Source organism: Caloenas nicobarica, chromosome Z (genome assembly GCF_036013445.1).
Source record: "Caloenas nicobarica isolate bCalNic1 chromosome Z, bCalNic1.hap1, whole genome shotgun sequence".
Lineage (NCBI taxonomy): Eukaryota > Metazoa > Chordata > Aves > Columbiformes > Columbidae > Caloenas > Caloenas nicobarica.
This window is the reverse complement of record NC_088284.1, coordinates 58,574,624-58,600,166: the sequence shown is the minus strand read 5'-3', so window position 1 is coordinate 58,600,166 and position 25,543 is coordinate 58,574,624. Positions and strand designations below refer to the sequence as shown.

The 25,543-nt window shown below is 42.2% G+C and overlaps 1 protein-coding gene across 1 annotated transcript in view; it reads left to right on the top strand.

Annotated features, from left to right (window-relative positions):
• Window positions 1–1,824: 1,824 nt before the first annotated feature.
• CEMIP2 (cell migration inducing hyaluronidase 2) overlaps window positions 1,825–25,543 on the top strand; it is a 50,922-nt gene continuing 27,203 nt past the window's right edge. Inside the window, exons 1-6 of the mRNA XM_065656729.1 lie at window positions 1,825–1,926; window positions 14,326–14,662; window positions 19,505–19,645; window positions 20,171–20,732; window positions 23,303–23,472; window positions 24,626–24,814. Of these exons, the coding sequence (XP_065512801.1) occupies window positions 14,338–14,662; window positions 19,505–19,645; window positions 20,171–20,732; window positions 23,303–23,472; window positions 24,626–24,814 (1,387 nt within the window). The 5' untranslated portion in view covers window positions 1,825–1,926; window positions 14,326–14,337. The remainder of the gene's footprint in view (window positions 1,927–14,325; window positions 14,663–19,504; window positions 19,646–20,170; window positions 20,733–23,302; window positions 23,473–24,625; window positions 24,815–25,543) is intronic.

Here is a 25,543-nt window from a genome sequence, read left to right as displayed (position 1 = left end):
GTGTGTTAGCAGGACTGTGCTCCTGGGCATTCGAAAAAAAACTAAGCTAGAGAAGAAGAAACAGAAACATGAAGGCATGATCAAAGTGAAGATGAAACTGCCTTGTTCATACACCTAAGGGCTTCCTGCACTGTGGTTTACTGAGAAGGGCAAGTTAGGGACTGCCCCAACCCATTTGTTGTTTACACAGACCGATCTCTGTCTTGAGTGAAGTATTACTCTAAATCCCAGTCCTGCGAGCTATGGCGGGGAGCTCAAGCTGTGCAGTGGAGCTGCAGTCATGGTCACTGCTTGAGTCAGTGCAGCTGCTCATTCCGTCACAGTTCCTGCATACGGAAACTGATATTTTGTGGCGTGGTGGTTTGAAGTCGTGCCACTCTGAATGCTGCGGTCCAAGTGAAATATTGCAAATGAAGGATCCTAGTATCATCTTTTGGCGACTTCAGATTGATTTGCAGTTTATTATTTAGTCACTAGATGTCTCCATATGCTGTAAGCAAACACGGGCTATACTGGTAAACAAAGAGGAAATCGCTAGAACTAAAGTTAAATGGGACAGGGTCTATGGCAATATAAATGCGTTATCACTTGGTTTCCAGCTGTCTGGATTTTTCCCAAGGAAATAATTATGTTGGAAAACGCTGCCTGTATTTCCTGAAGCATTTCATGGAAAGCATCTCGAATCTGATGAGGGAGCGCTTTTTTTTTTTTTTTTTTTTTTTTTTTTTTTTTTTTTTGGTAATGAGTTTGGCCCAGCCTCGGTGCACTGGAAACGGTGGGAGGTCCCAAACTTAAGAGGAGCCCGTTGTCAGATCTATATCAAAGCTAACAGCCTGGGAGGCTGAGGTGCCTTGGAGTTTGGGGTCCCCAGCAGAGGTAAGTCCTGGAGCTTCACAGTCCATCTCACTTTCTAAACCAGATTGACGTTCTCTGCTGTGGAACAGCTGCAGGCACTGATTACTCGAAATTCTGAACATTTTGGGGTTTGGTTTGATTTTACTTCAAATTAGACTTAAAAAACAAAAAAAATCCCTGAAAGCAGAATCAGACTTTCTAGTCGGCTCTTTTCCCAGGTCCAAGACTGCCCGGGCTATGAGTCTTGTAAGTAGTTTATTCCCTTTCAGCCCAGTAAGCCTACATGTAATGATAACCGCCTCCTACCTTTCTGCTTTTTGCTAGCCTTGACCCCGATTTAGTTCGCATGTCCCTCTGCCCTCGCTGTCTTCGTGCTCCTTTACCTGCTCTCGTACCGTGGGGACCTTTTATACCACCTGTGCGCTTATATTGTGGACTTTTTTTTTTTAATGGGTCATGGGCATCTAACGTTGTGTTTACTGTTTTAGCTGTAATTTAGCTTTTTTCCACGCTGCCTGGCGGAGAGCCGTGGGTCAGGGCCGGGGTGCAAAGTGCCGCCGCGTCTGCTCCCGCCCCCAGCCCCGGGTGCTGCAGGAGGCGGCAGCCCACCCCTTCCCAGCGGATGAGAGCCCCAGGGCTGCTGCAGCCCGCCCGGGCCGCGGGTGGCCGGGCACTTCCACGGCCAGGCCGGGCCGGGGGCACGGCCGCTCCCGCGGGCACGGCCGGGCTGGGCCGGGGCGGGCAGCGCGGCGCCGGCCGGAGCGCCGGGGGGGCAGTCCCGGCGCGGCGCGGCGCGGTGCGGTGGGCGGGCGGCGCGGCGAGGGGCGGCCCCGCTCCTCCCCCGGCGCGGGGGCGGGGAGAGGCGGGGCCGCGGCGGCGGGGCGCAGCCGCCTCCTTTCGGGGCTGGGGATCGTCGCCCCGGGGGGGGGCTGCGGCCGTTGCCAATTGCGTAAGGGCGGCAGCCGGGGCGGCGAGCGGCGGGAGGTGGCGAGCAGCCGGGCGGCCTCCCGCCGTGTCCGGGGCGGGGAGCGCCATGCCGCCGCCCTGAGCGCGCCGCCGCGCCGGGCCCAGGTGAGTGCGCGCCCGGCCGGGGCCGGGAGCGGCGGCGGGGCCGGGGAGCGGCGCGGGGGGCGGGATGGGACGGCCGGCGCGGGCGAGCCGCTGGGCCGTGGGCTGGCCTGCCCGGCTCCCCGCCGCGGCACCGGCCTCTTTTGTTCCCGGCGCCTGCGGGAGGGAAGAGACGGGGAGAGAAGGGAAAGAGGGGAGGGGCGGGAGCGGGGGCGGCGGCGGCCGGGCGGGGAGGCCCGGCGGCGGGCGCAGCCGCGGCTGCCTGGGGGAGTCGCCTGCTCCGCTCGGGACCGTGCGAGCGCGTCCCGGGCGCTGGGCGCGGAACCGGCGTGTGCCCCGGCGTGAGCCCCCGGCCCTGCCGGCAGGTGCGGGCTCCGCGCCCCTCCGCGGGGTCTGGTGGCAGGTGCCGCGGCGCGGGGGCATTGCCGGGGTTTCGTTGCTTTTGTGGGCGCTCCTGCTGAGATGCTGCCGGAATCACGCCGGGAAGCAAGGCTGCGTGCAGACCGTTTCCACAGCAGTAACTCCGCTAGGACCTGACAGGCATCCCGGGTGCCCGGGTTATTGCGGGCTGCTTTTCCTGGGCCTGCTAGCCGGCAGCCTGCTTTACTTGCACAGAGGCACGGAGAAAACAGAGTGGGAGGTGTATATCTCAACGCTTCTAATAAAAGAGGGTGTGCGGTGGTGCTACGTTACGGCTTAGGTGAGGGGTGTATGCTGAACACACTAACCTTGTTTATATTTTAGTGTGAATTAGTGGCATGGGCTCTTTAAAAGGGAAGAGGTTTTATATTCCTCAGTAGCTATAAAAATGAAATCGCGCCTGGGGCTTCACAAAGACAATGCAATAGGGAATCTTTGGGTGGTGTCAGTCAGGTTTTGATGGATCACAGGAAAAGGTTTGTAACAGTTTATCCACATTATTGATGTGAAATGGCCCCTGGCTAACAGCAGGGAGGAGGGGAGGTTCATCTTTGTTCTTGGGAGTCTGTAGCTCTCAGAGGTGCTTTGTCTACATGGATCCTGCACATTGCCCACACTCATGTGAAATCTGCCAGATTAGGTTTGTTGGGCCTGCTCTTCTTGCTCTCTCCCTGCTAATACAGCATACAGCAGAGCGTATGCCAGGGGCTCAAGCTAGGCAAAGTGTCCAAAAGAATGACAGTTTTATGTAAACCACAAGTAGTGTCCCCAGCTACAAAGGGATTCATGAAGAAAAAGAAGAAAAAAGGAGGGGAGGGGAGGGGAAGACAAGTGGGAGGACTGCTGTGAGGTCCTTGCCAAAGTGAGATTGCAGAAGTGTCTTCTGAAATTTAGCATCTGATATGAACAGTAGGTGTGGCATGTGCTGTTTTGAGATGTAGATAGATACTTTTTTCCATGGTGGACTTTAGAGTTTTTTTAATTTCAAACATTAATGTTTTAGCCTAATGATATTTAGTGGGAAAAGCGGTGCTGAGGGTTGGCTGGAAGATTTTACTTGTTCATCAGACTTGTTGCTAATTGATGGGGACACTAAGCAGTAGAGGATGGTCATCCCTGTGTGGAAAAACTGTTGTTTTCAACAGGCCGTGCAAAATCCACTAAACGTTTCCCAGCTGTAACTGGTCCCATGACTGGAAGACTTTCCGTTTGGTGGCACAGTTCACATTTCTTCCAAGCTGACAAACCAGGAGATAGTGCAGGGGAACAAAAAGGTTGACTTTTCTCTAAGGCATGAATATAAAAATAGTTGCAGCACAAAAGATCTACTAACCCTAGAAGCTTGAAGAACAAACGGTGGGCCTTCCTTGGTTATTTTACAGCTTGACTTTTTAAAGATTTTCTTTTTAAATCTTGGTTGATACATATTTGAATAGCTTGCATTTGAATAGAGGTTAGAAGGTTTTATTTCCTTGAGTAATGATAGGGTACAGTGGGACAGGTGCTTATCAGTGTGATTTAAATACTTAAAAACATTATTCTTATCACTCAAAGATGCAAATAGGTGCCTGTGTACCTTGGACAATCTGGACTACAAATGTTCTTTAATTACAGATAACTTACTAATTGACTTAATACCAAGGATAGCCATTAACTTCCTTTATCATGTGTTCAGCACATTGCAGAAAGATCTTTAATACATAGTTTTAGCATATTATTTTTATGCATTCTGAAGTAAGTTGGTTCAGCTTCTTGGTGTGAAAGTCTTGTTTGCAGAAAATGCACACCATTCTGCAGGTTGTTATTTTTCCTCCACATGAGGAAAGAAAGATGGGTATTAGAAATGTCAAGAGTGTTATTTAGTGACTCAGCTACGTTTATCTTACCTGTTGAGTATGAGGTAGCCCTTTGCTTCCTTACCCCTGGGAAGGCACTGACCACGCTCTATGCTGTGGTCAGAGCTCTGTCTCCTCTTTGTTCTGACTTGCACAGGGGGTTGGGGGAGGCTGCGAAGGAGGGGGAACCTGTTCCCGGGTGTTTGCTGAGGGCTGATGCAGCTGCCTCCACAGCTGTTGAGGTACACCCCTGCCCCATGGCTGAAGGAGCTCCTCAGCTGATGGGCCACACCAGGCATCTCTGCAAGGAAGCTTGTCCCACAGTGCTTGTGGTGACTCTGTTCTTCACCTTGTGCATGCTTGCACTAGTGATTTTAAAACTGCTGACAGAAATTAGTGGGAAAATCGTCATCTAGTAGATCTCATTTTCTGTATATTAAAAGGTTACATGAGAAGAGCATAGTCTGAAGTATATCAGTAAAGTTCATTCAGTGCATTAGCAAGGCAGTTCTAGAAGATCACCTGAAGTATGCATCAGTATGTGGTTAAAATCTGTATTGTAAATTACGGTTTCTTGTTTGGAATCAAATCACAATTAGACTTCATCCGTTCTCAGCTTGGTTTTAGTAAAAGTGATTTCACTACTGATTTAGTGGAGGTGTTTTTAGCAAGACAGATGGGAATGAATTATTTGTAGATGTGGCTGCAGAAATCCAGAGAAATATTTTCTTGGAATACTAATACTGAGAAAGGAAATGGAGAGGGAGCAGAAAAGTATATACCTTGAAGAGGTAGGAGGGAGAAGAGTGATATATTTGCCGATGTGGAAAGGAAATACTGAAGACATTCAAGAATGCATACTTTAGAACTTGCAACTGATTTTATTCCATTGTTGTGAAATAGGTTAACAAAAGCAAATGTACTAGTAGCTCTTCTATCTTTTTTGGCACATGCAATTAAGAAAAAAAGAGTAGTGCAATCATGCAAAATTCCTAATTACACCTGGCAGGGTATTGCAGGGCTTGGCTGTTGGGTGCAAAGTTCTTGGAGTTTCCTAGAAAGGAATTTACCACAGTAATCCAAAATATGAATGCAGCTACCAGCTCAGCAGAATGCGTACTTAAAGGTAAATAGGAAGGCTTTTTTTTTTTGCTTTTTGAAGACTTGCTTCTGTTTTGAGATATCCCAAATATGCTATTTGTGGGTTTGTTTTGTTTTTCTTTTGTAAAATTGTACAAGAGTTTTATGCTGGGTAAGTTAAATCACTGTATGTTATTCACCATGATCTCAATTCAGGTTCTGTGACTCCTGTGATACCCGAGAGCCATAGAGGATGTTGCATTCAGACACACAGTTAAGTTATCCTACTTAGATGTAGAAACTCTTTTTCACAAGACCATTACTTTTAAGGCTTTGTGCTCTCATGGATTTAGCTGGTATGTGCCCTGCTGTTCTTCTGGAGGCCACCATTCCTACAAAAAAGTGAAAAGTCTTCCCATGTTTCAGCTACCATATGTCAGTCTGGCATGTTAATTTACACCAGGTAAAGGTGTAATTTGTGCTGCTAATGTCAGCAGACAATGGCAGTGGCTGAGCTGAGGGAGGTGGGCCTTACAGGAGGAGGCGATTTTTGGAAGAATAGGGGCAGAAAACAGTTAAGTGAGATCTTAAAGCATGGTAGAAGAATGGCCACATCATGTCAGACAAAGTGTCCATCCAGACAATTACCCGATGGCGGACAATGATGAGTAATAGATGCCTGGTAAAGGTACTACTTAATGATACTGCTGCTTCCAACCTCCAACAGTTTACAGTTCAATGACTTTTTAAGCTTGAGGCAGTATTATTTATTATTTATGGAACAATCCTCGACTGACTTCTCTTTTGCAACCTTGTTGCTCTTTGAACCTACACAGATTCTTGAAGTCCTTTGCATCCAGTACTGACTCAGGTTCAGAAACCTCTTTAAGTATTTTTTTGTTGGTCCCTTTTTTTTTGGTCCCTTTTTTTTTTTTCCCCCTTGGAAGAGACATGAATGGTCATTTGCATTCTCAGTGCTACTCTGGCTGTATGGACCTCTGTCATATATCCTCTCTCTTAGTCATCCATCTCCAGGATGAAGACTCCTATGGGGGTTGGAACAGCTAAGAGGTGCTGATGTCACAGCTGTTTGCTCAGTGAATGTGATTTGGAGCTCTTAGCTTAATTATCTTTTAATGCAAACTCATTTAACTTGGCTCACACAAATGCAAGACAACTCTAAAGGAATGTGGGTGTGCAGCTACAGTAATTCAGCTTCTCAGGCATCATTGCTTTCTTTGTGGCTGATGCACAATTGAAAACTGCAGAGACAATCCTTCAAGTAAGCAGAATAAGAGATGGAATATCATTTACTGAAATTTGAGTTGAACTGAAAATAAATTATAAGACCTTGAGAGCCTCACCTGAAAAGGAAACAAAAATAAGTATAAAGAACCAGGATGAAGAAGAAAGAAATTAATGTACTGATATGGAAGGGAGCATGTTATGCTACTCATTCATGTTTTCAATATAATTTAAACATGAGAATCCACTGATTATTAAGTGATTCTGTCAATACACTCAGGAGTTTCTTGGAGTATTTATGCATATGTCTGTTGACCAAAGTTAAATATGGGATCTGATTCTTCTCCCCACTGCCTGTTATGTTCTGTACTGTCGTATATGCTTATAATTTATTTATGAAAGCTTTTCTAATTTAGTAAGAAGAAAATAGATATCTAATCTCACCTTCCTGATCTTGAATAGATTGCAGGTCAGAATTCTGTTTCATCAGTGACTCAAGGTAGTGCCAGAACTGAACTTCACTTCTCTGAAGTGTATTAACATTATATAGAAAATTTTTCTGCACTGAAGTCCTAAGCTGTAGCTGTTTTGGATGGGTTTTGTATTATTCTAGAGACTGCCGATATCTGTAGATACCACTTCTTCTCATTTTCAACATGAGAAGTAGTTCATTTTTTTTTTTTTCCTGTTTTCAGGTTTGTTTGGTTGTTTTTTTTTCCCTGCCATCTTTTTCAGGTTTCAAGGTGAATACTGCAATTCGGTTACTTTCACATGGAAGCTGTTGACTGAAACAGAGCTATTTATTTGCTTAAAAGTAGGCTTGTACTCAGATGCATTGCTGAGCTGAGGGAGACCAAAGTATTCTGTAAACTAATCCTCAAAATGTCCCTCTGAGGCTGGTAACCACTTTTTTCTCCTCACATTACAGACTGGTGGCCCAAATAAGCTGTTACTCATGCAGCAAGTGTGAATGCAAGTTTCCACTTTTCATCTCTTATGCAAGTTATTAAATCTTTCATTTCTGAAAAGGAGAGAAACAGTAAAAATATTCCATTCATGTTGCCTGTTTCAGCACACATGCCATATTTCCTGGTGTGCTCTTTTGAATCCTCTCTATTGAAGTTATTGGTTGATTCACTTGTATGGTTTTGAATAATTTCCTTCAGCAGAACATGCTATTGTTTTAACAATGAATGAAAAACAATAGTTTCCAATCCGTGAGTTATAAGGCGTAACTGTGTCAAAAAGAAGCAAAGGGGGGTAAATTGAAGTCCCTGGAAGTGGCAGGCATGATTTTAGATAGACCACAGTTCGATGCTGCGGATTCTGGCTTGTGCTTCTTTGTTTCGGTGGGCAAGATCTGAAGATGTTACAAATGTATTAGAACAGACTGAAAATATTAATAGCAGTGTATTGAGGTCCCTTAAGAACACTTGAATGCTTGCTGGAAAGTGTTTGGTGTTCAGGAATTGGAAAAGACCAACGTGTCCCTGCAGTTTCTGCAGTAAGACACATCTCTGCAGAACTATGAAAATCCCTAAATTTTGTACATGAACTTTCTGAAAAGTCAAGTATTACATCTTCTGCATCAAATGCTTTCCTGACAACTATGCAAGTGAAACCGAATGACTGCTGCAGAGCTGTTTGGCACAAAATGTGGGTAAAAAGCAAAAGCCCAGTTGTCATTGGAGAGGGGAACCATTTTTCTTGTACAAAAACCTCTGATTTTTCAGCCACATCCTTTAATGGAGATCTACCAGACGCCTTCAGAAGAGGCTAGGAACTAAATTCATGGGTCTCCTGTATGCTGTAAGCTATGAACCCAAAAGTGGTTTTGCTTGATGTGCTGTAATTTCATACTTGTTCCCACAGGCAAATTTATATTCCACAGGCTACAAATTACCCACCTCCTTCCCTGGGGTAGCAATCTTCTCACCATCCTCTCTCCTCCCTCCCCCCCCGCCTCAGCATCCTTTAATTCATATATAGTAACTAAATTGTTTGGCCTATCACCTAAACGCATGTAATTAAAATTTCACTACTTGTATATAGGTCTGAAATTTACTTCTTACCCAGAGAGGCTTGGGTACTTGAAAGATTCCATTAGACCAGCTGGTGAAGATTACTTCTATCTACAGGCCTTATCTTATACTGTAAATATTATGCATGCTTAAACTTCTGTCTCTTGGTCTGTGGTACTTTGGAAAGACTTGTTCTAGGAAATGAAGTCCTCAGCTTGAGTAGTTGCCAGTGGTTGAGTATCTTGCAATTTTGTGCATTTTCTCTGTGCCAAAAAGTTCAGTAAAAATTAATAGTTGCTACGCAGGAAATTCAGAAAATCTGGTGCAATATAACTTATTTTGGACAGAGTTTTATCATTCTTACTATGTTTATATCTCTGTTTCTCACTGGCCATTGCTGTTTGTCCTCTAACATTCTTCTGAAACTGCTGGGCAAGGGAGAAGACTCAGTGGTAGCATGTAGCAAGTAGCATATGTGACAGAAGTTGTCTATAGTTTTTACACTTGAAGTCAGCTGGGATTTTTCAGGCTATTACAAAAGTTGTCTTGATTTCCAACAATTACTTAACTGTGCGCATATTCTTTCCAGCTTTTGCGCACGCAAGTGGGAAAGTAGAGTTTTACAAACGTACTGTCTGCTATCATAGTGAATAGATGTAATTTCAAAAGAAGGCAGTGGAAGAAAATGTGGAACCAGATAGGAAAGCATATGGACACCCCATGTGTCTACTGGGAACCATTCATTTTCTTAAGGGTGAGGTTAAAATGTGTTGAGCTGGGGACTTCTGAGGCATTTGAAACATTTCCATCATAGTTGACGAGCTTGGAGGCTTGTAAAGGTGTGCATGTCAGACTTCGGGAGTTTGCTTTACACCACTTACTGCTCAGTAATTGCAACTACTTAGGAGCTTTTTAATATTGACTTCTTGTCCCTTCCCTTTCTCTTGGGTTTCTCACTCACCTTTGATCTTGCACCAGACAGGTGCCTGTGCCAGGAAAGCAGCAGTAACTGATGTGGTGCCGTATTGCATGGGGAAATATTTTTCTTGATGTGTGTGGTTTTCCCTTACCCTTCCCCAGTCTTCTCCTTAGTGGCAATTATATACTATCAGATTAAACAGTGTGCTAATAGGTCAGCACTACAGCTGGTGATGTTTGATAGCCTAGAGCAACAGAAGTGGGGTTTCTTCTTGTTTCTCTTTTGTTTCGAGACTTGTGAACTATGCATCCTTAAAATATGTATTAAGTGAAGCATTACTTCCTTTACACTATATGGAAGTAAGCATACTTTTTTTACAAAGTTTTGAGAAGGTGCAAGGGTGAGGAATTTTAGTGCATTTGACATGTTTTGTTACAGTAAGTATTTGACAGCAGGGAAGTGAAATATCTTGGTATATGTCTCACATTTTGGGTGGTGTCAGGTGACATTTTGGATTACCTCGTGAAAGAATCTGATTCCTTTCCAGGAAACCAACCACAAACCAAGTGGCAGATAAGCATGCTGCTTGCCTCTGAGCTCATGCTCACCTCTTGGGAGATTCAGATGTTATGCCTTGGTTGTACAGTGCATATGTTTCTAGTTTTTGCCAGTGTGGAACAATGTGGGCTTGTATGAATGTGTAGTAGTGGCACAAGTTAAAAGTGATGAAGGAGTACGTGAAGAGACTGGAGATGTTGCAGCCTGTTCAGTGGCTTGTTGCTATCTGCTTGCTGGGGCTTGCTGTCCACACAGCTCAGAAGCTCTGTTGACAGAGCCAGACTTGCAAGTAATCACTATTTTTACTTAAATGTTGTGCAAAATAACCTTCGTTGTTGTTATTTTTGGGGCGTGGGGTTTTTTTGTTGTTGTTAAGGTGGTTTAAGCTGAGTTGGCTGATGTGGTGAGTATGAGAAGTACATGCTTGCTTGCTTAGATTGTGCAAAGGGGTGCATGTGCAGAAATCTGGATTGTATGGGGTCCTCAGTACAGGAGACACATGGACCTGTTGGAAAGGGTCCAGAGAAGGCCACAAAAATGATCAGGAGGCTGGAACAGCTCTGCTGTGAGAACAGGCTGAGAGAGCTGGGGCTGTTCAGCCTGGAGAAGAGAAGGCTCCAGGGAAACCTTATTGTGGCTTTTCAGTACTTGAAAGGGGCCTGTAAGAAAGATGGGGACAGACTTTTCAGCAGGGCCTGTTGCAATAGGACAAGGGGTAATGGTATTAAATTAAAAGAGGGGAGATTCAGGCTAGACATGAGGAAGAAATTTTTTACAATGAGGGTGGTGAAACACAGGCAGAGGTTGCCCAGAGAGGTGGTAGATGCCCCATCCCTGGAGACATCCCAGGCCAGGCTGGACGGGGCTCTGAGCAACCTGATCTAGTTGCAGATGTCCCTGCTCATTGCAGAGGCGTTGGACTAGATAACATTTGAAGGTCCCTTCCAACCCAAACTATTCTGTGGTTCTACTCTTGCAAAAGAGTGACAGGTGAATAAAGTAGCCTTCCAGCAGATGGGTGACAACATGTCTGAAGCACCTGAGATGCTGTAGCTGAACCTGTGCATTGGAAGCTTCCTGGTAACGTTGAGCTAGACGCATGTGCTTATGTGTGGCCCTGCCTAAAAGCCGTGGTGCATAATGGATTAGAAAATATTGTGTAATACCCTTTTGAAGGCTGAAGGGCAAGAAGTTTGAGAATACTGAAATAGCAGCCTGCCTAAATGACATGGCAAACAACAGATTTGTACGGATTGAATTCTGTATAATTCAGATATGATAATCGCTTGTATACTGTGCAAGAACATGACTGACTGACACCACTCTGAAGCAAGCTGCAAAGTAAAATTCTACATCACTTGCTATACTACAGTACAACTGTAAAAGCTGTGGTGTTCTTGTCTAGGACTGCACCATCAGGAGGAGATGCCCAGATCATGAGCTTCTTTAGGAGACCTCCTACTTCTGTTGGGTTTAGGAGATCCTGGTGACAGGAGCCAGTCCTTTCTGGTGTTCTTAATTGCAAATGGTCTCCTGAGGACTTTGATCTTGATATTTTTTGTTCTACAGAGTGCAAATAAGTCAATAATTTGAATCAGATTATCGATGTGTCTTAGTTTTAAAGAAGAGTCAGTAGCTGCTTTACAGGATAGAAAAGATCCTTCTTTCAGCTGCAAAATTTCAAATAGCACAGGAGGAGGGAAGGAAGTGTTGAAATGGTTGTCCTGTTGTAATGGAAACCTATATAGTAAACCTTTTGATCGTGTGAAGTATCTCCTTATGACTTTGTTTAATAATTTTTATTTTGTAATGGCTAAGACAGGGATTCTGCAGCTGCTCTTCCACCTGTCCTTGGAGCGACCTGTGTTTGCGCTTGAGGGGGATAGTTGGAAAACTTTTACAGTTTGCAAAATGAGTCTTGCAAACAAGGTGGAATGCTTTGTACAAAACAGTATGCTTGCAACATCACGCAAGTGTTTTCGATGTCTGTTGTAATTAACTATATTTTTCTTTAAAGGGCTAGCAGTACTTTAAGAGGCCTTATTAGGCAAAACTGTGATAAAATTACGGCCAAAGTTAGGTTTTTAATAACCATTCTGCATTTAGTTGATATAGCTGAGCAATTAACAAACTTAACTCTTCGTACCATGTTACAATGAACACTCTGTAGTCATTTTGTCAGTGTGATAGATAAATGCCACATCTGAGAACTTTTTAACAGAGTTTGAGTTGGGAGTCCAAACCATTAAAAAAAACACAAACAAACAAACAAACAAAAACCCCAAAACAACAAAAGACAAAAAACAAAACCAAAACAAAACACCAAAAACCGCCCCCCACAAAACCAAAAAAAACAAACAAAAAAAACCAACAGAAAAACACAAACCACAACCAACGCACCGAAACAAAACAACCAAACAAAAAACCCACCAAACTTCAATGCTGGATGGATTTCTTTAAATTTTTAGTCAAAAAGATATTTCAGAATTTGTTTCAGCTAGACATAAATACTGCTTTTGAGCTAGGTGAAAAGCTCCTTCTCTACTCAGCTTTTAACACCACTTCTGAAATGTAAGAATGATTGAGTTTTCACTGCTGAAAGATGACGAGTTGAGTGTAAAAGCACATGTGGTGAGAGCAAGCTGTTCCACAATGCTCATAACACATTGGGTAGTTATGTTTGAGAGCTGAGGATTAGGTTTGGGAAATAGTGTCTCAAAGAACAGAAAGGAGAATGGTGAAAATCAATTTACTACAACGAACAGGTGCAAGAAACACTGCTGGAGGACTTGGCATAATTTTTGCACTCTAGGATGGCTACTCCAGTTAATGTTTCAGTGCTTCTATTGTCACTGTGTGTGCATCTGAAGACGCATTGTCTCCCATGAAGGGGTAGTCCAGCCTGTTCAATAATAACAACTCTTTTGCCTTGAAACAGTGAAGTATCAGATTTTGCAGCATATAAGACAAAAGGCTTCTTTGGTACTTCTCAGAATAAGATTACAGTTGTCACGTTTCTCCTTCACCAGCGTGCCTGGCACTTCAGGATATAGCTCAGACTTCCCTTTGTTAATGGAAAAGAAAGAGGATCTTTATGCTCTTCCATTATTGGTAGTTTTTATTTTCATAATTCATTTTGCTATATAATACACATGACTTATGCTTAAATCTCCTTCAAGATTTAGTTTAGAAAGTTAGGTTTCAGTTAACTGAAACTTGAGCAGCCTTCTTAAAAAATCCCATCCCTAAGAAATGTTAATTAAAAAAAAATCATGCCAGGTTTGTGAGTACTCCATGCCATGCAACACAGTTGACCAGAAAGCCTGAGAAAATGGTCAAATGCAGTTTTGCATCTCTTAAAGCAAACCAGAAAAATATGATAGGTTAGAATGGCTGGCGAGGATGAGCTAGGCAGTGATGGTTTTGGTAGGCTTTCCTCACTGGTTGCTTCAGAAAAAGATGGAAACAATACTAGTGACTGAAATAAAAGTAGCACTCAGTTCTACAGTGGTTATAGGTACAGAGATCTGGAGGGGTCATGTTGCTTCCAGGTTTTGAGTCCAAACTCAGACCTCTCAGCAATGAGGAAAAACCACTGAGTTTGCAGAATGACATGTAGATGACTTTCTTACAAGATTGTTCCTGATGCACCTTTACTAGCACCAAATCCTGCAGTGAATAGAGTAAGAACCTGTGGGCTTTATATGCTTCAGCTAATTAAAAACCTTGACTAAGTTGCATTGGTGTGAATATAAATAACATTTTTTGGTATTTTATGTATTAAATACTTTTTACTGCTTCCAATGTGGAAAGAAGGCTTGTTTCTTAGAGCTTCTTTTCTGTAAGGGAAAACAATTAGGAGTTTGTTCAACTTTTGTGTGCAGCAGAAATACATTTAGGCATTCTTAGCATAACAGTGGGGAAGAAGGGGTTGCTAGCTTTCTCATTGCTCAGCTTGTTCCTTAATCACATAAGTAAACTGTGAAAACACTATGTGAAAAATACCTGGTGGAAATACAAAGAAAAGGTCTGTGCTGTGCTGTCTTCCCATACCAGATGCGTTTAAATTTTGTTCAAGTTATATATACTATTGTTTCAAGCTGTTATACCATGGCAAATGACCAGTAGCAACTGACTGACTGATACTTCATAAAAAGCCATAGTTTCCATGGCCGTTCTTAAGGCATGCGGCTTAAAATTGCTTTTTTTTTTTTTTTTGGTTTGGTTGTTTCTCTTTTTTTTTTTTTTCTTTTCTTTTATATATTGTACTCTGTATTCTGAAAGCCTGTCCCTTATTTTTTCCCTGTGTGTGTCTGTGTTCCAGTGACTTTATAACATGCAAGACACTGATGCCAGGGGGAGCTCCCCTGCTTTCCTCCGGCCTCAGAACGGGAGCAGTCACAGGTCTTCGGGGTACATCCCAGGGAGGATCGCCCCTCTCCGTCCCCCGCCGCCTTTGCAGAGCCATGCTACAGCTGAATTTACCTCTGCGAGACAAGAAGCCCGGACAAGACTCCCGTCCTTACCAGTGGATCAGCACCGCCGCCAAGCAGAAGCCAACAGGCATAAAAATACTCTCATTTGCTTTGCCATATCTAGCCTTTCACTTTTTGTTGCACTGGGGATTTTTTTGGGAATAGCTTCAAAATATGCTCCAGATGGTAAGTACTTTTTGCCAACAAGATCATCCTATCAGTTAATAGTCCCTATGAACATAATTCAATGATTCGGCATCAGGATTAGTGTTAAAAGCTAAGTGCACAAATAGAGTGCTTACTGCAATTTTAACATGGAGGGAAGCAATGTTTAGGGGCTAAGATCAGATCCTTTTTCTGGTATCAGTGTCATTTTTATGTGCTTTTACAGTGAATGATTTGATTTACTGTGTAGCGGTAAATAGAAACTACTGGTGAGGGGGAAAGAAGCATGAATGTTGTGCAAGTGTCATTTTTGTTTGCAGAAGAAGCTATCTGATAATGTTCACAAATTGTAGACAAAATGATATCCTGTCTGTTTAAGCAGTCATTAAAGAACATAGTAAAAGAATGTTCAAATGAAAACATTTAAATCTGTGGGAATTTATACAAAGAGTATGTGTTTGCTTTGTTTAGACACAGACTGGGCAGGGACCTTTTTGACCTTTTAGCCCTCATTATGGGGGCTTTTCTGGAATTTGGAAAACCTTGCAAATGTGTCAGTGCTTATAAATCATTAACAGGTGATGTGATTAGCTGCTGATCACTAAATACATGTCCCTCTGGCCAAATACTGCTAGAAGTTACTATGAGGTGCAGTTGCTAAATGTTGGTAGTATAGTTTGGAGCATGGGTTGTTTTGTTTTCTGTGTATTTTTGTTTGGTTCGTTTAGTTTTGTCTTTTTTTTTTAAGGCAGAAGTTGGGTTTCTAAGAGCTAAACAGGGTTTTTAATTGAAACTGTTGGCTGTTGTAACACAGACTTACACTCCTCAGTGGCTTGTGGCATCATAACCCAAAAGGTTCAGTTTTCCAAAGTCAATACAACACAGACTAAACAAATTAGATAATCAATGGGAGATTTCAGACGACAGTACAAAAAGAACACACACATCTAACCAGAATGCTCTTGGTGATGGCTTGCAGAGATCTCTTCTTGGGTGAAGTTACTGAGTGTTCCTAATAATTATGAAGGAAAACAAAAATAACCTGAGGGAGTAGTAAGTGGAAAGTTACTGCTACATTGTGATCCAGGTCAACAGTAAGAGGGTTACATATTTGCAGTCAGTAGTTCAGTTGCAGCCAAGTTAAAGAGAAGGCTGAAGGGTGATTTAGCAGTTGACTCTGAGAAGGACTTTTGGGAGGCGAAAACCTTTCTGCTTTGATACCAAGACTTTAACTTTTAATTAACTAGAAGCTGTAGATTTTTATGGTCATTTTAGTAGAAGTGGGGTGTTATCATGTGCTATGGGATACTTAAAATAATAATCCTGTTATGCTTTAAAAGCTGATAATGTGGAGGAGATGGCTTGCCTTTTTCAAAAATGTTAGCGGTTTTGGAATGGTTTTGGTTCAGCCACAGTAGCTCATTTCAGAGCCATCGAGTTGTGCAGGTTTTTTGCACTGAATCGTGGTCAGCACATGGTTGATGGATCACTAGAGATATTGAGGATGTTGTAGGAAGAGTTGCTTTGTTTTAGTAGGTGCTTGTGGTGGTTGTTTCTTTTTGTTTGTTTGTTTGTTGTTTTTGTTTTGGTTTTTTTGTTGTGTTGTTTTGTTTTTTGTCTAAGGTAATGACTTAGGTAAGAGCTAAGGAGTAACCCAAGGTTGTGACTGCTTTCCTTCCATGTCCCACTGCTTCTTGATGGAAGTCCAGGCCAGTTTTCAGCACTAATTATTGCATTGTGTCTTTCTGAAGTTTCCCGGCATTATCCTTTAAAAAAAGAAACAAGATGCACCCATAGAATCCTTTGGAAACCCTGGCACAAGAGAAACTCCTCCAGGCACGAAGGAAAGTGTGGCTGAAATTTTAATCTTGCAGGAACTCCCCAAAAGTTTCCCAAGAGGTTGAAATGTTAATAAGCTCAGCTCCAACCTAGCAGATGCCGTACTGCAGCCAACGACACCAGTTCCAGCTAGGTGTGTTCTTCTTAAGGGCTAATTGGAAATCCATATCGTTGGGACTTTTAATGGCTGTTTAAAAGGCAGTGGAGGGAATGTGAGACTTGGTAGTAATTGTGTGTAAATCCTAAACCTCCGGCATACCTTCCCAAAGGGAAAATGATACTTGTCTGCTTTTCTGTTCCTGCCTGTCAGATGGTTTCTTTCTCCCCACACCCCCCACCTTGCTTTTATCTTCCTGTCATCATCTTTTTTTTTTTTTTTTTTTTTTTTAAGGAGTCCTGAACACTGGAGATCAGGGAAAGCACTGGAAATGCAATTTCCTTCCCCATTTCCAGGGGCTTCTGCTGCAGGGTCAGGATGACAAGCTGGGGAGGTTTTCAGGAAAAAGTTCTGCTTGGCCTTTGCAGCTCTCAGCTGGAGCTTGCCCATGGTAAACAGGATCCTTAGAAAATTTGGCTGCCGAACTGTGATAAACCTCTGCTGAGCATAATATAACACTGATAACTTTTTCCCAGAGGCCTTAGAAACTCCAGACTTGGTGGCTAAGCAGGTAGAAAGCAACTATTTAACTGCATCTTGAACTGTTTCCTGTCTTTTCTCCTGCCAAATTTCATATCCTTGTTCCAGTACATGGAAGGTTCTAGAATTTTGGTTTTTGTTTGGCAGAGTGTTCTTTTGTGTGCTGGTTTTTTTTAGGTTTTGGGTTTTTTTTCTTCTTTTTCCCCTTGTCCACCACGTGCAGAAATTTACTTCCTCCCCCCCCAACTCTATTAGAAGCAACTAAACCTTGAGGAGAGCTGACCCATTTTTACAAAAATCCTCTAAGGCAGAGGCTTAACTTAAAAAATTTTCAAGATGAGTGGTTAGATTTGGCAAGGCCATAACTACCTAACCCTTTCTGGTTTATGTTTCTGTTTTCATTTAACGTTAACTGTAGAGGCAGTGACTGTGGTCTGTAAAATCTAATCAGTAATTTTGGAGGTAACATGTGGTGAAGTACTAAATATTTGATGTTTCCGTGCATCCCGCTGCAGTTGCTAAGGGAGAATTTAAAAATACTTTTTCTGAGCACATCTGATCGCCTTGCCAAAAAGCTGATCCACTGTGCTTCAGAGGCATACTTGCATTACAGGAGTCTCTATTTCTGATGTTGATGTCTTCCTTGCTGGATTGTAATGTAGAAGATTTTTTTTTTTGAGTTATTGTGTTATGCCTGTTCTTTCTGACTCAACAGAAAAATCCACAGTTACTAGATCTTCTGTGAATCACGCTAAGCAGAAATCATCAGGTTGCTGACTCATGGTTTCCTCACATTGCCCTTTGCTACCAGCCAGGAAATATGTATTTCTTCACAGTGCTTATGTGTGTGGTGTCTGGGGGAAGGGGTTTAGTGACTCTGCGTGAGTCAGGCAATAGACTTGCGTTTATCCGGTCAGTGTTCAGCAGTCTTGGTGATCACAGTGCTTCTTGCTTTTTGGCTTTCCCTCACGTTGAATTACAGTTTCTAAATGTTGTCTTCTTACGATCCCCCCAAAAGATTTTCTTTTGTTTTCCTTTTTATATTACTATTGGATGCCTTTTGCCCTTAAGCAGTTCTGATTTTTCTCCCCGCGCCCCCACCCCGACTGGTTGTCAAATCTTGGTTTGTGTGGATTTCCTGAGTTGGAAAGGATTTGAAATGTGGAAAGTAACACCAAAGGAAAAACATGTCTGTCAGCAAAACTAAGTCTGGCCTGTGTTAAACTTGTGGATAGGTTTTGCTTTCTTTAGATTTTGCAAGAATGGGGTATTCCTAATAGCTTTTTGCCCCAAAGTTGCATTACAGATGTGTGAGTGGTTTTTTTTTCCAGAAGATGTGAAAAAGCTAGTTTGACTGTTACTCTCAGTTGGGCTGCTAACCTGTTTATTTTGGCATCCTTTTGGTTATCTTTTGCTTAAGAAAAATATTTTCAGTCTGACTTTTCTTTTGGTAAGAAAATCCAAGGAATATACTTCCCGTTTCTGTTTTTGTAGTATCTCTATGCTGCTGCATTACTTAGCTACTCAATGTGCTGAAGATGCGTGTCTCATAAATACTACATTGCTGTAACTTCATCTGAATTCACACAACCCTGTTGCTTCCTGCTGCTGCTTCTCCTTTCCTGGCCTCGTAGCATGATGTTATTGCCTGTGTAGTGCCAGACTTTTAGCTGGGTATCAGCAAGGATTTAATGTGTCTCAGCTCTTGATGTGGTTTCTAGCCTGACTTCCTAAGGAGTAAAAACCGAGAGTTTAGACCCAAATGTCTTGTCTCCTGTGAAACTGCTCTAACCAGTAAGGTATTACATATTAATACCTTATATACTAAATATACTAAGGATGTCTTGTCCCTCTTTATCCCTTACCTGCAAACCTACACTGAAAGAAACGATTTACATACTTAAAAGTGAGAAGGGATCAGCCTTTGGCACACAGGGAAAGACCTTGAGGGAGGTAAGATACTGAAATGCTTTGCAACCATGATAGTTGGCCTCGGTAGCTGGCCCAGGACATCCAGTGCACAGTATGATTGCTGTGGATCTGAGTGCTTCCCACTTGCCTCCCTCATCAACTGCAGGTGATGTGGAACATCTCGCAAAAATCAGATGGGGTTCAAAAGCATCTATCATCAACATTATATGTTGACAGTTGAGTCTATGGTCATCAGTTGCTTAATTCAGTATAAGAATGCTTTCCTACCCTTGAGAGTTTAGTGACCTTTCAGGTGTCTTTTTGCCTTATCAAATACAAACAGCAGATCTGTGGCTGCAGCCGTGGAGGTGGGAATCCTTTGTGGATGACTGACTCTGTCTTGCTTATCCTAATGCAGCCTTGGTTGATGTGGTGGTGCTTGTTTTTTAAAAACCGAATTTCACATTGTATTGCAGAGAATTGTCCCGATCAGAATCCTCGTCTTAAAAACTGGAGCCCTGGAAAAGACACTGAAAAGAGAGTTTTTATCAAAAAAGGGGATATGTTTCGTCTGAACTCAGATGCTACAGTACACTCTATAATTATACAGGATGGAGGTATGAAATGGCAAGATGAACATCATGGTTCAATTTACTGCATGGTTTTTACTTCTGTGATTACAAGAAAAATGTGTTGAAATTTTATGTTGCAGTTTATTGACCAAATCCCTTGCTTTTCCTTTTCAACCTGCTACCAGGCCCAGGGTATCATTAAAAAGATGAATGACCACTATAAAGTCTTTTTGGTGGAGAATTAACTTGGTTTTCTATAGGATATAGTTAAACAAGTCTTGCGTAGTAGCCTTCCTAGTACAAGATCCGATTGTCTTCTGATGGTTACTGTGGTATGTTAGTAATTCTACCGAAATGGCAGAAAAAAATCAACCAAATCCTTAGAAGTATAAATAGTCATTGGTAGGAGTTACTTGCCCAAATATTCTTAAATATATATGAATGTAACAGCTTAATTCATGGGTGTGGAAAATAAACCTGTAATTTTTCTGTTGTCCTTATTGCAGAGCTTGGTTCTTTAAGTCCATCTGAGTGTTGCTTTGACCCACATAAATATTTTTTTTCCTTTAGGGTTACTTGTTTTTGGTGATGATAAAGAAGGTTCGAAAAATATTACCTTGAGAACTCGATTTATCCTGATAAAGGATGGTGGAATGCTTCATGTTGGAGCAGAGAAATGCCGCTATAAATCCAAAGCAACTATTATTTTGTATGGGAAGTCGAACGAAGGTGCTGATGTGCCAGAATTTGGCCAAAAATTTATTGGTGTGGGCCCTGGAGGAACGCTGGAGTTGCATGGGCACCAGAAGTTATCATGGACTCTTCTGTCAAAGACTGTGTATTTCTCAGGGCTGGCCTATGGTCATTATACCTTTAAAAAGAATTTTTCCCGAGGACTAAATGTGAGAGTGATCGACCAGGACACAGCAGAGATTTTGGAAGTGCTAAAGTTTGATACTCATGAATTTTCAGAAGACAGCTTGAAGCTCCAGAACTTACTGAAAAATGGAAGTCCTGGTCGCATTGTTGCTATTGCTGTGGGAGATTCGGCTGCTAAAAATCTACTGGAGGAAACCAGAGTGACTATCCAAAATCTTCTGGGAAGTAAGTTTGTCAGAGGATTGAGTTACAGGTGAGTAATTTATTTTCCCTTTTGTGCCCAGTAAAGATCAAATACAGATTCTGCTGCCTTTGGGGGATTTGTTAAATTTTGACACTGTCTATGCTTAAAGGCTTCAGAGGATTCTCAGTGTTGTATGTAGTATTGTAGTAGTAGAATTCAGTATGCACTGTTTTGACAGTGCTGAGACTGATAGTTACACAGCTATCTGTGATATACTTGATTAGTTACTCGTAATTGCTTTCTTTCACTGTTCTTTACAGAAATTAAAACTGGGTGCAGCAAGGAATTTTTTCTCATTCAAACACATAGATGGAAAACACTTGCTAGGTGAAGCTTTTAGTGGATGTGGCGTTATGTTTGGAGGAGCAAGGGATGCCAAGCTAGAAAGTGAATACAGGAAAGGGATGCCAGTCCTGTATTATTCACACCTGTGCACTGTTTAAATAAAAGTACATTACCCCTCTACTGATTCTGCAAGGAAACTGATCTGTAGAAATATTTTGTTATTGAAGTACACTTGTAGAGTGTTTCTGTATCTCTTTACTGTTCTTTTCAGTTGGTCAGGGTTTGGATGGTGGGACCGTAGAAGAGGTGTAATAGGAATTATTTGCTTTACAATTCTGTGCTTTTCATTTAGTTGTTGCAAATGACTCTTCGCAGTGTGTGTTCTGAACTTGGCTTTGTGCTGCAGAGGGTTCCCAATACAAGTGAAATGGACACCAAGTCTCCTAACTGACTGTCCGTTTGTCCTTCAGCTTGCGTTTAATTGGTGTTGTATAACCTGTTTCTGTTTTCCAGGAAATCAGATGTTTAGTTTTTCCTTTCTATGCTTGCCCCTCACTATGCCTCAACATCTGGATTCCAGTTAGTTTCCTCCCTGTGCTTTGGCAGCGGCAGGCTGGAGCGTCACTCGCAGTGGCATGTTCTGACCTCGGTTCCTGTCAGGAGCAAGGCTGTGTCAGCCTGTTCTCATGGGGTGGAAACTCCTTGCAGTGCTGCCTCTGACGCAGTTTGGTCAGAGGTGAAGAGGCCTGGGTGTCCTGTGATAAGTGCCACCTCCTGAAAGCAGTGAGGCCTGCGTGATGGTTGTTCAGGTTGTTGAGGTGTGGGTTTCTAGTGTTTGTCTCTGCCTGTGACCTCCATGCCAGTTTGAAATAAGGAACAGCAGCCTTTCTTCCTTCTCTGCTGAACTGATTCTTGTCTGTTTTCATTGGTCAGTAGAGGTTTTCTAAGCACATAAAGTTGTCCTGTTCTCCTGTGAAAGATGGGTGAGAAGCTCTCTGCAAGTGCTCACTGAGGAAAAGCTAAACCTGTAAAGCTAATGGAGGAGATTCCAGCATGGAGGTGAACACACCGTTACATCCCTCCCCCTTCTGCCTTTTCTGGCAAAATAGCAAGCGTTAAAATATCTTGATACTTCTTTTTTATGTTGGTATATGAAACGTTCAGCTTGTTTGCTGCTGCTGCCGAAAGGCTGGCCCAGTACATGCTATTCCTATGAACAGGCTAACATTAAACAGTTTAATTTGGCCTTTTCGTTCCAATCAATAAGAACATCATGAGATGACTGAAAGGCAACTGCATTGAAGTTGAGTCTGCCTTTGAATCTATCATTAGCAACAGACTACAGTCCAGCTAGCTGACACTGTTTTCATTAGGGGTGAATGATTCAACTTTAATGCAAAATTGTTTGGATTTTTAATAGATAGCCTTAACTACTTCCTCTCCACACATAATTATGGCATTACAGAGCAGTAAAGGACAGCAGAAAAGTCTTGTTTTATGAACTTGGTGGCAGCTTTCTGTGGCGTGCAGTTTGTTTTTCATTTCAAAAAACTTGGATGCATTCAGCAGAGGCGTAGGATGGGGAAGTTCATCCAGGACAGTTCTCTGCACCGTGCTGGTGTTCAGCCAAGTAGGTGTCCAGCTGAGGGAAGGGCCTTCAAGGGGGAAAATAAAAAATCCTTGGTCTCAGTCTTAAACAACGCAGGTGATCCCTCGTGCAAAGGTTGTGTGATAGTATGCGGCTCCTTTTCTGGGTCTGAGCATCTTGAAAGATTTGAAAAGGTATTGCCTGTGCAGTACAGTGATGGCCAGCGGCCACTGATGGCTGCGTGCGTCCTTCCCGGCCTGATGCGTGTGGCCACCACGCTGGCGTGGCGCTGGCCCTGGCACCCTGACCGCTGCGGCAGGAACACCAGCAGCGGCGCCTGCGCTGCCTCTGTCCTGGTAAAGCTGTTCGGGAGTACAATCCTGTGTCGCTTCTGTTGCTCATCATCATCGTGTGTAGTTTGCTTTTGGAAACGGTATGTCTTGTTGGATATTGTACTCTTCTCCATTGAGAGCTCTCATATTTGCCAGTTTGTATATAGGACATCCACTTCCTTTAAACTATGTTTCTTTTCAGTGAAGCCTGCACATCTTTCTTCTGAATTTTGAAATTACATTTTAAAATTTATTTGGAAGAGCAGGCAAAAGGATTATTCATGGCTTACGTGTTCCTTGTCTTGTCCTTTACCTGATGGTGAAGAATTTGTTAAGGACCATTATATTTAAACATTTACTTTTGTCTTTCACAGGCAAGCCTGGGCTTTTGTTGGTGTCCTAGGCGGTGGAAATTCTTCCTGTAATGAATCAGTTAGAAACTATGAAAATCACAGCACAGGTGGAAAAGCTCTTGCTCAGAAAGAGTTTTTCACAGTGGATGGTCAGAAGTTTGTTGTGAGAGCTTACAGTGAATGGAACGAAGGTAGGAAAGCATTTTGTGAAATCCTGCCGCTAGGGAAGAAGTAAAAAATGTTGTATATGTGTGGTGTTTTCTGTTTTGTTTTGGTTTTTTTTCCTAGAACTCTTGGTTGCAATTTAAATTTCTGAGTGCTGCTGTAAGGGTTTGTTGTGGGTTTTTTGTGGTTTTTTGTGTTGTTTTCTTCTTGCTATGGATAAAGCATGAGAACACAGTTCTTCAGTGCAACCTATTTTCTCAATCTATTTGCATATAGTATATGAACAGCATAACATTAAGAGTCTTCATTTTTAGTATATTTAGAAAGAGATAAGGGGTCTTATAAAAGGCTGAAACAGACTTTTTTTCTTTTAGTCACGTATATTTTAAATTTAAGCTTCTGATATGATGATTATAAGCCTAAAAAGAAAACTTGTTAGAAATGAAGAGAAACATTTTGTTCTTGTTACAATTTTCTATTACTGTTTGATGCTGAACTTCAGGCAGTTTTTCTCATACCAAGTTGAATCATTTGCTTTTATCCTTTATTCATTTTTCTGTTGAAGATATTTGTGATCTGACTTTTCATTTTTATGGCCAGTCATCTTTCTCTGTAGAATTACTAAGCAATATTGTATTTGCCTCAGAAGAATTTTTTTAATGGTAGTTAGATATTTAAGAGTTGGGGTAAAGAATAAGCAGTAGTTGCTAAACTTAGGCAAATCCATCACAAGACAGTGAAATAGCATGTACATATAATGTAGCCTGCCAAACTGTTTTAGTGTTGTGAATAAAAAGGAAAGTCTCCCTGCTTTGTTTTGCCAGGTCCTTGATTTCATCTGTAGAGTTTTAAATAGCAGGAAAAAGTCACTTGAAACAAGTAGAGATGGCTGGACCTACAAATTGTTGCCATATGATATTAGGGTTAAAAAAAGAAAAAGTAAATAATAAATTTTTCCTGTCACTGTTAGTTCCATCTTTTCCATTTGTTTTATTTGAGATCCACCAGATAAGAAGGCTGTGTCACACTGACACGTTTCAGAGTGGAATTGTACTTAAGAGGGTTTTGGGGCTCGTGAAATCTCATACATTTCTTATTAGTATCTTCTTGGAGATGGTTTCATATAAAGGTGAATGCAATCTTATCTTGCGTTGACTTTTTTTTTTTTTTTTTAATTAGGTGTCCCAATTTCAGGCTTCCAGGTAGAAGCTGTAGGTGGAGTGATACTGAATCTTCTGGATGATGTCAATAGTTGGAAGCCTGGAGACCGGATTGTGGTCGCAAGCACGGACTACTCAATGTATCAGACAGAGGAATTCACCCTCCTTCCCTGCCCAGAGTGTACCAAGCATCAGGTCAAAGTCAAAGGTATGAGAGCAGCTGTGACTTGTAGATTGGAGTGAAATATGTGTTCATGTAGTTAGACCCCGGACAGTGCCTTCCAGTGGGAGCACTAAAGAACAGCCTGCCTCTATTGCCATGTTGCAATATACAGGAATGTGTACTTCTCCTTGCTATAAAATTACCCTGTATAGTGTTAGGTCTGCCTCACAGTTTACCATACTAACTTTTTTTTGTCTTTTCTTCCTGGGCTCATTGAAGGCTGCTTTTTTCCTTCCAAAAGGGTCATGCTTGTTTTTCTTTCTTGGTTCCTTTCTGTCTTTTCACTCGTCCTCTACAGGTGCTTGAATGCTCGTGAGCATTACGATTTTCTTTTCCTTTAGTGCCCTTCCTCTCTTTTGAAGTGTTATCCTTATAATTTAATCTGTTATTAATAAAGGAGAAAGAATAAGAAAAGGGAGGAAAAAGAAAGTGGCAGTCTTTGAACCTGTCTTTTTTTTTTTTCTCTCTCAGTTTGCCTACCACACCCCCCAACAAAATGGTTATGAAATAAGTGGCACTTGTAAGCTTTTGCTCACATAGGATATCCCTGAGCAGTTGCAATCTATTTTTCCTTTGGGCGTGATGCACGCAAAATGGTCACGCATGCTGTTGACCGTTTCCTTTTTTATTATCTGATTCATTCTGCCTGACTTCACAAGGGCCTCCTGCAGGACTGGCTCCCCAGCTCTGCTGACGCCTGTCTTTTTTCCTTCT